This window comes from Protopterus annectens, chromosome 1.part0 (assembly GCF_019279795.1).
Source record: "Protopterus annectens isolate FY-2018-M chromosome 1.part0, PAN1.0, whole genome shotgun sequence".
Lineage (NCBI taxonomy): Eukaryota > Metazoa > Chordata > Ceratodontiformes > Protopteridae > Protopterus > Protopterus annectens.
The window spans coordinates 1,217,885,300-1,217,902,441 of NC_056725.1; the positions used below are offsets into that span (position 1 = coordinate 1,217,885,300).

Here is a 17,142-nt window from a genome sequence, read left to right on the forward strand (position 1 = left end):
ATTATCAATATTTGGCTCCATATTATGGCAGCATTTGTTTGCAGCTTTGAACTCCTTTATTGCAGTGGGGCTAGGACTTTGGCTTGATAGTCTCTACCCTATGGATAACAGCATGAACTTATTTACAAAACCCAATATTTGTGATATTTGGCATTCACAAAAACAACATGCTCAATTATACATAGGAGTCCAATATCCTATGCTTTTAGTGTTAGGAAAAACACAAACAAATAATTCAACATTTGCAGTAATTATACATAGTAAACCTAGTGAAAAACTTGGAAAATTAAACATGTATTCATTTTATCTTGTGTGGCATTTCATTTATTCAGAACTGTAGGCAGCTTATCTAGTACATGGTGCAGTTCCACGATATGGTGGATCTTACACCCTAACATCTTATGCTTACTGCAACTGTCTCCTGCCACTAGCTGTGGATATGCATATTTTGGCCTTGTTATGACCTCATTAGCACAGCACAAGCAGAGTGTTTGATTAAGCATTAGAAACACACGGCTGCTATACCCAGCTGACCCAACTATCCACAGCTAGTGGGGTTTGGCTTTATTGGTCTGAAATTGTCCAGTAAAATGACGAAACAAGTCATGGGCATTCAGAATTGCCAATTAGCTGAAACACCTGATCTTCACAAGGATCATTTGCATATATCCCATGTGCCTCTGATACAAGAGATTTGGGAGGTCACTCAGTGGAAGTTCTAGCTTTGCTGGAGTTTTCATTTTGTTTTTACTGATTGTTTTTTCAGTGACCTTCTTACTTATTGTTTAAGGGTACTATTATGGATTTTATCACACTAAGTTTAGTCCATAACTCTGGCATCAGTTGTTTATCTTTGTCATGCCCCCTTGAATGGTATCTATATACTGAGAGGATTTGATGACCATGCCTAGTTTGCAGACGTTTGTATATCTGGTCAGCCAGAGGCCCTTGAAATATTCCTTGACATCAGAGAAATAGATGTCAAAAAGGAGAGGTCCCAGCACTGATCCATGTGGGACCCTGCTAATGAATGGCCTCTTTGTGACTGTGGATTCTCCTATCCTGACTTTTTGTATCATATTACTGAGTCAGCTGGCTATCCATTGAATGATATAATGGTTTATTACTAATTTTGTATGTTTATCTACAATGCCAGAGAGAAGTCTTGTGTTGAGCACCTTGGCAAGGTCAAGGTAGGTAGCATGAACTGATTTGCCCTCATTCATAGCTTTATTGGCCTTCTTGAAGAAGTCCACCAGGTTAATTAGGCATTACCTACCTTTGACAAAATCAAACTGGTTAGGGTCCAGTGTCTGAAGTTTCCTTTGTTATTGTTTATCAGCTCCATGATAATTTTTTCCCGAGACTTGCATGTAAGACTAATCAGACTTATGGGTCTGTAGTTAAACAGGCCTATAGAAAGCCACCCTTTTGCTTGGCATGAAAGCTGTTGGAGGCTATGGATCAAAAGGGAGTCTAGTGGGCCTGACAAGTTGCATGCCATACAGGATAAAAGAGGAATATATATAAACTGTGGCCATGATTTTCATCCTTTGTCCTCTCCCCCACCCACACAGTTTTTGGTTTTGACCAGTATTCTTGAGCAAAGTTGTTGAGGGGGCAAAAGTGCATTTCTCAAGTGTTCAGAATTTTGCAGACTTCCAGATTTTTGATCATATGTTTTGCTCTGCTTTTCATAAAGTATGTGATTTTCTTGCAAATCATTGTGTATTGCAGTCATTAAATAATAACAAGACATTTGAGTGTCAGACTTTATAATTCAGAAAATGAATTCCAATACAATCTTGTTATTCTAGCAACCTTCTAAGTTTACAACTGCAATATTAACAGTCTTTTGCCCTTAATAGTGCAATATATATAGACTTAATATATCCAGAAGTGTGTGGAGGAGGTGGGGAGATGTGGGACAAGGGGTGTGGCATAGGATGACATGCGGGTACTAGGTGAGGAGAGGGCGGTGGCTTGAGGGCCCCCCCAATATATCCCAAATTGGGCCTGGTAGCTGCTAGGTTCAGCCATGCTTACCATTCTAGTAGGTTACAGGCAGTAAAATGGCAGAAAAACAACTGACGTTTTTGACCATCTTAGTTGGAGTGCCACATGGCTCAAACTTGGGTCCCATACTTTTTAACATTTTTTAATAGTGACTTCAACACTACTAATATCAAAATTGTCATTCAGTACGCTGATGATGTTCCACTGATAGCTACATTTAAGTCCCTTCTTGAACTTCAGGAACAGACCCAACATGCTTTTTCTTCTATAAAAACTGGCCTCAACAATTCTTTCCTACTCCCGAATGCTAAGAAAAGCAAGGTATTGCTTTTAACACCAAAATCTCCTCCTATTTGAAAAAAAAAAACAAATCAAAACCTCTCCATCACCTCATCAAATAACACTTTTATCAAACTTGTATCACACAAGAAACTACTTGGTGTCATTATAGATAACCCCTAAAGTCTGATATTCAAATGTAACACGCTATCAGGAAAACAAGTATAAATATTGGACTCCTATATCTTAGCAAACATTAGTTTATCGAGCAGTAAGAACAAGGCAATAGCCTCTGTATAACTCCTGCCTTTGCTACTACTACACACTGGCCCATCTGCACCAACCTTTAGCATCTCTACTAACATAAATTGATCAATGCTACAACAAGATAGCTAAATTTATGAATAACCAATATTTTGTTTTTAAATCCCACTGATGTCTGACTTTAAAATGGTTAAGTTGGCTAGAATTTCCACACTCTGTATCTCTACCACTCATTTAGCAACTGTTAATAATATAATCTACAAACCGGAAAACTGGCTTGCACTGCAAGTCTTAGTGGAGCCTTACATCCCTGCAGGATCGCTATATTCCATGGACAAGTCCCTATTAACCATAACTAGAACCCACTGTTTTGTCCCTGTACTCATATTATTTGTCCAAAATCTGGAATTCCATCCCTGTCAAAATCAGACAACAAACCAACCCATCCAGATTCAAAAACATGCTTAAAAAATACTTTAAAAACACTTGGCTCTGCTCTTGCACCTCCTCAGGCTAGACTTCCTCAGCTCTTTCTGTCACTTATGTCTCTACTTGCTCCACTGATGATTCAGACTCATACTTAGTACCTTTACATCTTCCTCAGCTTCATTACAACTTTCGTTATCTCTGTATCAGCTAACAAATCCATGTACTCTTCACATATTCCTCACATCCTCTCTACTTTCTACTTGTATCTCCTATACTTCCTCTATCATATTCCTCCCTTCCATAAATGTAAAAATTGTAAACTGTACTTTAAACTTCAATGTCTGTGCCAATTTGTTGTGTATTAATATGTAATGACTTTCTATTTTACTGAGTGTTGATTTTCCCTATCACAGCTCTCTTTCAATTATTTTATGCTCATAGGTTCATAGGTTCATACTAGGCTATCTGCCCTAGGGCATTTATAAGCCTAGCCAGAGTGTGTGTGGCTTTCGCCACCCCTTGGGATGAGAATACTATGCCCATTTAGGGTTTAGTTTACTGAGCCTCTGTCTAGTAGTAACACAGAGATGACCACCGGGGTAAACCTACGATCTCCCATCCACTCGTCAAGATTTCTCTTGAAGAGAGTTAGTGAGGGGCTCTGCCTAACATGGACTGGGATTCTGTTCCAGAGTGTAGGGAGCCTCTGGGTTATGAATCTGTCCCTCCAGCACGTCCTATTTATTTCTGTGTTGAGGTTCAAATCTCTTGCTCTCGTGGCTCTGATGGATTTGGATTTTCTGAGGTGGAGCATGTCCATTAATTCCGGATTGGACATGGCCTTGTACGTCAGGCATAGATCACCTCTGAGTAGGCGGTATGTGACTGAATAGAGCTAGAGTTTCTTCAGCCAGGCAGCATATGACATATGTTTGAGACCCTTTATCCTCTTGGTAAGGAACTTTTGGGGTCTTTCTAACTGCTGCAGGTGTCGGGTAAGATACATCCCAAATGGGGCATTGTACTCAATCATGGGCCTGATAAGAGAAGGGTACAGAGGCACAATGACCTCTCTTGATCTAGATGTGAATCCTGTCATGATAAGGTGGGCAATATAAAAGGTCTTCCTAACCACCTTGGCAATGTGAGTGTCAAATGAGAGGTTACTGTCGACTTGGGTCCCTAGGTCCCTGATTACCTCTTCCGTACTTAATGGATTACCACCTATGTGGTAATTTGTGGGTACCTTGTTTTTCCCAAAGGGTATGACTATACATTTTTTGGCGTTCAGTTTAAGGCCATGGCTCTGGCACCAATTATCTGTTTCTATGAGGCCTTTCTGAAGGATGCTTGTGTCCGCTGGAGTATCAATTATGGCACCCAGTTTGCAGTCATCTGCAAACTTTGTCAGCCACAATCCTCCTATGTTTGCTTGCACCTCGGAAAAATAAATGCCGAACAAGAGGGGTCCCAGGACTGAGCCCTGTGGGACACCGCTTGTGACTGGCTTAAAGTCTGACATGGCTCCAGCAATTCTGACCTTGTGGGTTCTGTCCTTGAGCCAGTTTGCAACCCATCTTGTGACATATGGGTTTACATTTAAGCTGGTGAGTTTGTCAATGATGCCTGAGTGGGGTATTGTGTCGAAGGCTTTTGCAAGGTCAAGGTAGGCTGTGTGAACTGCCTTACCTTCATCGATGGCCTTAGTGACTGTTTCAAAAAAGTTGACTAGGTTCAAAAGGCAGGATCTGCCTTTGACAAAGCTGAATTGGGTAGGATCCAATGTCTGTAAGTCCCCAATGTCTTTGTTTATGAGTTCCATAATGATCCTTTCCGTAGCTTTGCAGACCAGGCTAGTCAAGCTTATGGGGCAGTAATTTCCAGTGTCCATAGAAGCACCTCCTTTGTGGAGTGGGACCACTGTTGCTGTACGCCACTCTTTGGGTACGTATCCTGTAGTAAGGCTAAGATTAAACAGCAGCCTTATGTGTGGGTTTAGTTCCTCTTGGAGTTCATGTAGCACGCAGCCTGGGACACCGTCCGGTCCCATTGATGCTGTGTTTTTAGGTTTGGAGAGGGCGGCTCTCACCTGAGCATCTGAGATGTTAGGGAGGCTACACTCTGCTGGGATAGACATTTCTCCTTTTGGGGGATGGGGCGGAGAAAATTGCACTGAACCTGTCTGCCAGAATGTTGGCAATATCTGTGGGTTCAGTGTATTTTGTGTCATTTTGGACTAACTCTGAGCATATCTGGGAGTTTCCACCCAGGTTTCTAACATAGCTAAAAAAGGCTTTGTGATTGTCTTTTGTGTCTTTTGCGATTTTTCTCTCAAAGTTGGCCTTGGATGATTTTATGAGTGATCGAAGTTTTTTGCTAGTACTGATCAGAGATGCCTTCCCTTTGGGGATTTTGCTCTGTCATGTAGTAGCTTCCTCCTCCTGTTGTAAAGTTTGTTAATGGCTGGGATCCACCAGACAGGACACCTGCCTTTGTGGGAATGGGTCTTGGTTTTATTAGGGATTGCATGATCCATGCATTCTTGAAGGTGTCCGTAGAAGGCATTTATAAAGGATTCAGCGGTGTGGGTTGTGGTTTCCACTGGCCCAGGGGCCTTGAAAGATACCACTTCAGTCTTAAGAAGTGTGAAGTCAGCTTTTGAGAAATTCTTCACTGTGGTCTTCTGTGCAGGGGGTGGGGGTGGGATGTAGATTTCCAGTGAGATTAATTTATGGTCTGATCTCACCAATGAGGGGTATACATCCAGTGTGGAGCATTTAGTCCCCATGTTTGTGATGATCAGGTCTAGTATATTATCTCCTCTTGTGGGAGTGGTGACTAGTTGTTCCATCGCATTTGAGTTTATGTATTCTAGGAACCTTTGGGCTAGGGTGTTGGGGCTTGAGTAATGTTCCCAGTCTATGTTTGGGTAGTTGAAGTCTCACAATATGATGGTATTTGGAGAGACATTCATACTCTCCAGTGTCTTCAGGAAGGCTGAGTGGGGTTCCTGAGTTTGAGTGGGTGGTCTGTAGCATGCTACAAACTGTAGGGCAGTTTTGCCTATGGTTAGTTGCACCTGGATGGTCTCCAATGCTTCGTGCATTGCCACTAACCTGGAGGTGTGGGTATCTTTGGTGAATATGGATACTCCCCCTCCTTTTGTGGTTTGGTCCAAGTTTTGGGGCTGGAAAGCATGATATGAGGTATAACCTGGTAGTGCTGGGGTGCTCTCAGGAGCCTTGACCCAGGTTTCAGTCACTGCACAGATGTCGATGTTCTCCATACTGAGGAGGGCTTCAAGAGCATGCATCTTGAGGTTTAGACTTCTGGCATTGAGCAGCATTACCCTTAGTTTTTTTTCACTTGTGTTTTCTAGGAAGGTGGGTTTGTCTTTTGAGCCTTGCCTAAAAAAGGCACTATGGGGGTGGCAAGAGCCTTGGCCAATATCCGGAAGCCCAGGGGTGACAGGTGCAAGCCGTCCCTTGCGAAGCAGAGTGGCTTGTCAAGCATGCCATCCCAAGTGGACAGATATTGGATCCCCTTAGAATGACACCAGTAATTAAGCCAATTGTTAAAGCTGATCATTTTGTCTCTGTACTGTGGCATCATTCTTGGTGAGGGTAAGATGCTGCTCAGGGTCAGGGTCATACCGGCCTGGGCTACATAACCAGAGAGCTCCTCTATGTCTCTTTTCATGTAGTCCAGGGAGGTACGTCTCAGGTCATTCACACTGGCATGGACAATGACTGAGTCATATTTATACTTGCTTTGGAGTGACCTGAGTGCTTGTGTTATGTGGCGGATTCTAGCGCCCGACAGGCAGCTTACTGTAACCTTTTCCTTGTTCAGTCTGGTGAGTGGGACGTCATATTATAACTTTAGGCTTTACATTTTTCAGTATAGTATAAAACAGCTAATTTTGTAACTGGAGCCTTTCTTTCTGGGCCCTCATTGAAAAGGGGCTACCAGGGGCCAGTCAGACCACACTTGTTATCAAAAATAATAACTAAATATATAAACACAATGCAGCCTGAACAAGGAATGTACAGGGATGTACTGTTGCTGTTGCTGTACTGCCATGGTCAGCACATATGAACATATAAGCTATGATAAGATGAGCAATTAGCTGTGCATGAATGTTACAGTTGGAGAAAGTCTAAAGAACCACAAGCCAACCAAAGATGACCAAGACATGCAGTAAGCTATACTCTAAGTTAGTGGCTATGCACTGGCTAGAGCAGGTCTTGCCATACTTAATGACAACAGGTTGAGTGAACCAGTACATGGTGGACCAGGCTGTTGGTGAGTGCCATGAATTAATAATTTGTAGCACAATGCAAATATATGGGCATTTACTGGTACTATGAAAAACAAGGAAAATGGAGAATAAGGCAGCAGCAAATGGAGGAACAGAGCTAGAAGATGTACACATAGTGAGAAGCATAACAAAACCTAGTGATAAGAAGGCTAGGCCATTTGGGGAACAGTGTGGAAGGGTACTCTGCAGGGGTATACAAACACAAAAGAATACAGACAAATTGGGGTGGAGGGCTTGGAGATTTGGGCTGGGCAGAAGCAAACAGTTGATGGAAAATGGACAACACATAAGGGGTACATTATGGTACAGTATAATGGGAGTACACCTGGATGGGCATATGGGTATGAGCAATATACAAGCTGCCAAATGGACCAGGGGTTATCAGTTTTACCCAGAAGATGGGTAAATGGGTTAGGTGGGCCAGTGACAGGGGACGCACCCTGCACAGGTGGCCTGATCACAGAAGTATGAGTCAAGAACATCCTCTATGCACTCTCAAAAGGGTATGATGGAGGCTACTGATTGGGTCATCGCATTGCCATTGACACATTAATAGCTAGGATGCAAGATGTGACTTAAACAAGAGAGTTTAAAATCCCTTGATGACTAAAACTCTCAATCTCTTGATACAGGAAATATAGAGAAAACCAAAACTAATGGGGGAGGGGGAGGCAAAGAACCCAAATCAAGGACAGGTTTTAATCATTGCTATAAATAAACTTAGAATAACAGGCTTTGCATCAGCAAGCATTTTCTAAAGGATGCAAAGTCTTAAGCCCAAATGTCTATCATTGTTATTGACTTCATTCCTCAATTATTTACCAGAAAATCTCAGGAATATGCCAAAATTATTAGGCACAAATCTGGGCAATTGAAAGTTATGCTGGTGGCACATGTCTTAGCAAACAGTGATAACATCCTAACTATAAACTAGGTTACTTGAGTTTGATTAGCAACTCAGGTGCTCGATGGCTCAATCTGGGAGAACTGTCATGCCCATTCTGGGGGGAAAGGGTGAGTCTCAGCCTGTCTGTGCTGGAGTGCACTGACTAGATATCTGATGGAGGATTAGGATAGAATCAAATAGTGATGAACAATGCAAGAATAATGCAGACATGGCTACACAAGGTGATGATGGCAGTCTTTGATGGCCACTCACATGGAGTCCAATGTAAACTGTTAAGATGGGCATAGACAGTTCTTATGATAATGTCAGTGCCCATATCACCATCCAAGGGCAGACTGCCCATGTTGTCATTCAAACAGAATGCCTATTTGGTGCAATGGCAGTGATAGCATCAAAGTACCCTGTGTTTGCCTAGGTGACAGCTACTCCAGATATCTCTTGCCTTAGAGAATCTGATGTAAAGATTCCCTGCTCCTATGGAATGAATGGAGTGCAACGGGGTGACTTGATTGTTGGCACAGCAGGGGCACATATAAAATGATCCCAGGCCTCTCACATGTCACAACTGCAGCCCCAGGAGTGGGGACTAACTACAGCTACAGCTAATGCACCTATGGCTGCTTATATTTATGACCTGCAGGGGGAGCACACAAAGTATGACACTGATAATGATGCCCAGCAAATGACACAAGGACTGTAGTGCAGCATAACACAGTATAGTAGGCATGAGCCAAACTGAGCACACTGTGCCTCAAATCTATGATACATTTTGTGGTTGCCAATATGATTAGTCTTCTACCTTTTATTATGCTGAATGACATAAGTGAAAAAATTGCCATCTCACTCAAGTGTAGGTGAGACACAGACTATATAGTCCCAGTTGTACACGAATGATAGCAAATATAGGTTTGCACATTATGAAAATGGTAATGCATTACTACCTTAACTAAATACATTTAGATGGTAAACAGCATTAATGGCTGTGTACATCATTCTGATGAAGTCTGGAAAAGAAGTGTGATCAAAACTGCTTAATAACATTTATTTATCCTGGTTTGAAGTTTACCTCATTGCCTACAGTTTGTTCTTGTGTTTTGTTTCTGTTTTTGGGGCAACTAGTTTTTGGAGCTCAAGGATGGCACAATTTTCTGGGTGTTTACATAACTAATAAATCTGATTAAATTAGAATGTGTTTATACACATGTGAAGGGATTTGTTATAACATCTAAGATGATTAATTTTGTCTAAAAAAACAAAAAAACAAAAAGGGTATATCACAAACCCAAAATTTGTACAGTTACAGACGTTAAATGTACAGCTTACATCTTTCTCTTTGAATGTTGTCTTTTGGCCCAATTTCATCTTTACAGTGGAACATTGACTGTAACAGAAAAGAATCGTGCCACCATCCAAAGACCTATTATGACATAATTATCAGAATACAAATAAACAAAAAGCATTAGCAAGGTCACAAAGTAATTCAGGCAATAGCAACACCATCTGTTGATAAAATCATAGCTTCTTATTTAACGAAACATTCTAACATTGTAGGGTTCTTTCAAAATGGTCCTGAGTGTAACTGGACACTGCAAGTTACTGTTGGTACATGGAGTATGATGCTATGTTATTAACTAAAAAAAGCATGCTATATGCCATTCTAGCTATGCATTTTAACTCTATACCTGTAGAACAAGAGTCAGAAAATGTTATTCAGTCATTATTCCTTAATATAATGTTGTATCTTCCTAATGCCTGCCTTGAGTTTTGGTACTAGCATATAACTCACCTAGACCTAGTCTATATTTTTGACCTGCACTAAAATAAACTATAGCCTATCTTTAGCCAAACCTAGTCTAAATGACAAGTGAGGCAGAGAATACTGCAGTAAATTGTAGGATTTATTGTTTCCTATGCTCACATACTGACAAAGTGATAATGATGAAAAAACTCTATTCTGGAATATAGTATTTACATAAAAAGAAAAAACTGTTCTGTTTGCTTGCTTCCTTGTCTGGAGTCTGAAAAGGTGTCAGAATCATTGCTTTAAATTGTCAGTGATGTCTTTCTTAAATAACACCGTAGACACAGCTGACAGTCCTTCCAGCTGACAGTCCTTGTTTTATTTATTCTTACGTTCATAAGGGAATGCTTTTATTTTACATTAGGACAAGATGTAGAGTAACCGGTTATTGTGAAGCAAAATTTATATCAAAACCGGCAATGCTTCGTTACTGAGCACTGTAGGATTGTAAACAGTATAGCTGCTGGCAGTTGTTGTTCAGGTACAGCATGTCTTCAGTAAAATATGTATTTACACATATATGCTGCATCACCGTACTCAGACTAGACAGTAAGTAGAGCAAATAATCCTATTGGTACTATAGCATGTATTTCCAACAGTGGATGTCTAATAAAATGTAAAGATATTTCCACATATTTCAGTTACAAAACTGAAGAAATAAAGACCTGTGCTGAAACAGATAACAAAGGAATATTTTTTCTGAGATATTATTCGAACTCTGAGGGCTACATGTGTACTGTATTTCAGAGCTACTCAACTGGTGAGGCCAACCTTGCTGGGATATGGCAAAAGCCTTTTAAAGGGAAAGCTCAAACAGGTTTTAAAATCTGTTGTTTTGCTGGGCCTTTCTTGTAGTTTTTACTTAAGTACTAATTTTTCTACATTATTTTTAAATGGGATGAAGCTAAATGCAAAATAGCAGTTACTTAATATGTGAATCTGATTGTAAATCATTCATAAAAGAGTATTGTACTAACACATATCTTTTTTTTTTTTGGGGGGGGGGATTTTTGACAAGACATTAATACCTTGATACCAAACCTTCTTACCTCCTTAAGGGCATTCAGACCCCAGTGCTGTAGTCAGCTGCTTTATTCCACTGAGACAAGCATCCTATCCTGAATATGGTGGTGACTTGTGTCTGTTACCCAGATCACGTGACAGGAATAATAGGATCTCAGGTTATGAGACCCTGTAATGGCTTACACTATCACCCACAGGATAGCCAGTCTGTTATAGCTATACTTAAAAATCCCACAAAGTGCTGGGACTCAAGCCAGCAGGAAAATGATGTACATAGTCCAGATATTGTTGTTGTTGAGCAAAATAGGAGCTGCAATGCAAGGTACTATGATATTAAGCTTCACAAACATGCCTGATAGGTGCTGTGAGAAGGTCAGTAACCTATATTATGTCTGAGACACAGGAAAGCTGTACTAACCCATTACAAACCAGCTAAATAAAGTAACTAATGCAGAGGCACAAAGTCTTACCTTTATTTAATGTCTCTGTTTCATCTCTGCCCTGAGATTATCCCACCTAACAGAAAGCACAGTGGGATCACTTCCTAAGACATTTTCAAGCCTGCCAGCCATTCCATGAAAGTGTTTTGTCCTAGGCTGAAACATAAAAAGCCAAGACTACTAACCATCTGCTGCAAAATATGCACACCCTTACTGTTGTCAAAAGACAACTCAGATAGCAAATAAGTGATGCCTGCAAAGTAGTTTCATTGCTGCTGCCAATCTCTAGTTAACTGTTCAGTGCTGGCTATAGGGTTCCTGCCCCACTGTATCACCGAGAGAGTTAATTACCTGCCATGTTACTTTCCCCTGTGAGGATTCAGGCTAAGTAATTTATACTGCAAGCAATTTCTCCAGTTTGCCAGAGCTCATATTTATTATTTACATCCTGGTGCTGAGAGGCAGGAAGTGATGTGCAGTAATGGTTGTCCTTGTCTACACACCTGATCTTGTACCTGTGGTGTATACATTGGTTCCCTTTGTAACAGCTAGTTATCTCTAATTATCACAGAGAACACTCAGGCATCCACATTTATATCATTCCAGCACCTAGGAAAGAGTCAGATCTTTGCCTTTGTCCCCTAGCTGATGTTCAGTTTCATTCAGTTTATTGGAATTAGCCCATCCCCTATCTCACCCTAGCAGCACAAAGGGATGTCCTGCCATTATAGCAGTAGGGGTTGGTTAATTAGTCAAAGTCTTTACCTTATAGACAGAAGGTAGAGGGTTTGATTCTACCTGTGAGTTATTGGCTAGGCTTAAATAGTGGTTTGAGACAGTTAGCCTAGTGTTCACCTATGAAAATATACTATTTAAATTCTAACAGCCACCATTACTTACTGAATAGAAATAATTTTCATAATGTAGTTTATTGAAAAATCCATCACATTAACACTAACAAAGTCTAGTAATTTGATGTGTAAGAATTTCTTCACTATCATGAATATCACGAAAATGAGATTTAACTTCAGTAAAGACATTGTTCTAACTCTGAGAGGGCCAAAAATGTTGTTTGCCATCTAGGGCCTGTAACTATTCTTTGAACTGAGATTTACTATTATATTTCATTTTATAAAGTCTGCTTAGCAAGTCTGATTTATGTTGCTGTAGTTTTTTTTTGTTATCCAATATTTTTTTACCTAACTACCTGTCCCCTGCATCTAGATTGTAAAAAAGTAGTAAACTCATTTGTATGGAACTAAAAATCTATCAGTACTATATTACAAAACAAATTAAGAGAGTCAATGTCAGAGAGAGAGAGAGAAAGGAAACTCAAATGCGTTTTTGTTCAAGCGTTTTACTAAAGTGCAAATAGTAGGCTTTTGTACCTAAGAGGGAAATTCATCATTTCTTCTCAGACATACTTTCTTCCTTTTCAATGAATAATGTGGGCAAGCCTGTCTTAGGACAAATATATTATTTTTTGTGGCTTTGATGAAGTTGGATTGCATGATATAAACGTATTTGTTTATGTATTTATGTATGTATGCATTTTGTTTTTGTTTCAGTATAACCATGGCCAATACGGTGGTCCTAAAAGATTTGATCTGAATATAATGCCAGTCTGGAAGAGAGGCATCAGTGGTAGAGGAGTTGTGGTAACCATTATTGATGATGGTAAGGTTAATTTTGTTATAGCATGTCAAAAATAAATGAAAAGCTCTAGCAATGAATTACATGTTTTACAAATTTTGCCTTTCTGCATTGAGATTTACCTTATATCATTGTATACGAAAGCCATTCTATTTCTAGCTCAATAAGAAATAAAAGCCATTTTTGTGTAGTTGTTCTGCTACCGAAAGGAACATTGTTTCCTGCATTTTGCAGTAGTTAAAAAATATATACAATGTGTATATGTGCGTTCCTACGCGTGCGCACACACACACACACACACACACACACACACACACACACACACACACACACATGAAGTAGACTTGCTACCTCTCATCCTCTATATGAATAATATAGCTAGGATGCTTTAGCGTTAAAAGGCACATGATATTTAGATGAGGCAATAGACGACCATGTGTAATGTTACATTTTCAGTTCTCTGATATAATTTATCAGGCACCATTTTCCAGTACTGAGATTTCGTAATTTGCAGTGTGTATAAAGAATCATAATTTTATACCTCCAGTTTAATAAGCTAATTAACAATACTGCAGTTCAGGGAAATAAAGAGTGCCACCATATATATAATTATTTAAAAGTAAATATATTGATTGTGGCTTCAGACATGTGTCTGCTATCTAAAAAAATGTGCACCCAAATGCCAGTGCATCACACCAGGTATTAATGCCATTTGTATTTGATTCCTAAGCATTCTATTTTCTGGCTATAACCCCCACCTCAGAGCATATTTTTAATAAAAGTAAATTTTTGTACAAATGTTAATATAACTATATGCACAGGCCAAACAGATTATAAGCAATTAAAGAACTGCATTATTTACAGATAAACACATTTTCAACATTGCTTTGGTGGTGGTTTTGTGTTTTATTCTTTGATTCCTGTTTGCCGCCTTAGCTCTTGATATTATGGCTTAAGGACAAGATATAGCTGAATTGGATTACAATCCTGTTGAACTACAACATGAAGGTATGGGCCAGGTGAATCCTTTAATTAAAGCAATTAATTATACTTTCAATCCATTGTCGGACTGTACTGTTGATGAAGGAGAGGCTGAAGCAGCGACTGGTAAACATAGCTGCTCTTAAAAAGAAATTGTCAGCTTAGAGAAAGATTTATTTAAATTAAAGAGTGCACAGTTTGAAAAATTCCACATGGAAGTTTGCCTCTTAGAAGGCTTAGTTCCAAGGGGGATTTGGATTTTGAAGATGCCATCCTATGTGAATTGTGAAAAAGAACTGCTTGTGGAGTGGCAGAAAGTGAACTTAGCAGCAGCTGATAGAGAGATACAGACTTTAACACTTTCTGCGGAAACCAAGTACGCGGAAATGCTTTCTTTGTATGAAGCTAGTCTTGATGATAAATACTTGTTGGACATTTTGGATACTTTATCAGCTTATGAGAGTAAGCTCATTAAACAAAAAACAAGGAAAATAGCCCGGGTCTGGCGTGATGTTGAGTTAGGGCATATTTTTGCCTGGCCCAAGTTCACTGAAAATAGGGGGATGTCCAATGAGTTGCAGACTATGTCTCATGGTGTTTCAACGGATGAAATAGAGACTGTGGATGTGATTGACAATACGGAAATGCCTACCATTACTTCATTAGGTATTACAATGTCGAACAGCACCAATGAGAGCAATTCGAGTGTAACGGCATCAGTTCTGGCAGAGAAGCAACAACCAGCTATCCCTAATGAGGTAGGAGCCAGACAGAAGACTTTTCAATTAAAGGCTCTAGTCCATCAGTTGGCAGAGAATGTTTTCTTAATGCCAGAAGTGAATTCAACTTCTACATTTCTTTTAGAACAATGGAAGCTGACTTTCCCTTTACCAGTGAGGGAGATAAACAGAGTGAAGGACAAGCAGCCAAGGGGAAGAAGCTGAATCTGGCAGAAACGGAAGATAGATGGACAAATGATGAATCAAGAGAACATAAAAAAGGCCTTCTTCAAAGAGGGCTAGTGTGGAATCTTTCAGAACATATACTGACAGAAGATGAACTGAATGCTTTGCATAAAGGACTTACTTACATTCCTATCAGGTACTGTGATTTAATTGGTTCTATCTTTGATATTAAACTTTTTACGCGCAATGTGATGCTTAAACTTATACATAGTGATATTGAAGATATTTTTGACACCAAGTGCAATGTGTTTAGGAAACCTAGTGTATATGTACCTCCACTGAATCCTTTATTGAATGCTTTTGAACAGTATGTATTGATGATTTTCACAAAGTAGCTGTAAGAAATAGCAGAAAATATAAAGGTGACTTTAATTTATCTAAGAAAGAATACCTTGCTCTTAAAAGTTTACAGAATAATGAAGGGATTGTTATCAGACCTGCCGACAAAGGTGGTCCGGTAGTGATTTTAGGTACAGATGCATATGATAAAGTGATGCAGGCTATGTTGAATGACAATAATTATTATGTGAAAATGAAAAGCTATCAGGTTAAACAGATGTCTGTCAAGGTAACCACTAAATTGAAAGAGCTATGGTTGAACGAGGTAATTGGTAAGGAACTATACAACTATTTTTTAGTCTTAAATCCTACTACCTCCATCATACAACTGTTACCTAAAATTCATAAGAGCATCAGTAATCCCCCTATGTGGCCGATAGTCTCTGGCAGAAACTAGTGCACCAAATCTGCTTCAATATATTTAGAGAAGTTTTTGAGACCTAAGATAAACAGCATAGAGCAATTCTAAGAGACACAAAACATTTTTTAAATGATTTATATTTGCACACATGAGATCTTGAACTAATGAAGGGGATTTATTTAGTGACCCTTGATGTGGTATCTCTATTCACAGTGATAACCAATGACATAGGGATAGAGAGTATTTGCCTTTTTCTCAGGGACATATTCCAAGTAGATTCACATACTGTTGAGCAAGTAAGCCAGTTACTTAGGATTGTCCTGGAGAACAATGTTTTCTTATTTGGGCAAGATTTTTATTGGCAGTCTAATGGCGTAGCTATGGGAACGTCATGTGCCAATAGCTACACCAATGCCATGATGGCAGTCTGGGAAACGAAGTACATGTTACAAGGTCCTTCTCAGAGAAGGTATATTTTTTAAGGAGGTTTGTGGATGACCTCTTTATTTTATGGAGAGGCACTAGTAATGAATTGAAGGAATTTGTGCAGTATATTAATCAAACTACCATCTTTTTAAATTTTACATACACATATTCCATGGAAACAGTTAATTTCCTGGATGTTTGTGCTGAGAAGAGAGAAGATGGCATGATTATTACTAAACTATACAGAAAGGAATGTTATACGAATCATCTTTTAGCTAAGGATAGCATGCACCCTCCTTACATCTTTAGAAATGTTGTTCACAATCAGTTTTATAGGGCCTCCAGGCTGAATGTAGTAGAAGAGGATTTTTATCAACAAACTGAGAGAATTAGTAGTGAATTGAAAGAAAGGGGCTATAACACCAATGACATAGAGACTAGTATTAAGGAAGTGAGTGTGCTGAGAGATTCAAAGGCTAGACCTTATTTTTCAAAGAAAAGAGATATGGGGGATAGAGGTCCTAAGAGAGATCCAGTTAGAACACAAGTTACAGTACCTTTTTATTATTCCAATGATGCATGAGAATATATGAATGTTATAAGGAAACATTGGAACATTTTGAAAGTAGACAAGGACATTAGTAAATTGATTGATGAAAAACCCAGTTTTTCATTGAAGAATTGTAAGTCCTTAAAAAGGCAGCTGTGTCAGCCCAGGGTGAATAATACAAAACAGGGTATTTTTAAATCTGATAGAGAAAGAGGTACCAAGAAGTGTGGCAGATGTTCATTTCGTAAATATATAAACAGTAGCTACAGGTTTGAACATCCAGATCAATCAAGGACCTATAAATTCAGCATTTCAGCCACTTGTGAGACTGAACATATTGTTTACTTAGCTCACTGCACAGTGCTGTAAGTTCTATGTAGGAAAGAC

The 17,142-nt window shown here is 39.4% G+C and overlaps 1 protein-coding gene across 1 annotated transcript in view; it reads left to right on the forward strand.

Moving 5' to 3' along the window:
- LOC122800655 (PC3-like endoprotease variant B) overlaps positions 1–17,142 on the forward strand; it is a 3,659,607-nt gene that overhangs the window by 2,065,990 nt on the left and 1,576,475 nt on the right. Inside the window, exon 8 of the mRNA XM_044069972.1 lies at positions 13,049–13,157. Within this exon, the coding sequence (XP_043925907.1) occupies positions 13,049–13,157 (109 nt within the window). The remainder of the gene's footprint in view (positions 1–13,048; positions 13,158–17,142) is intronic.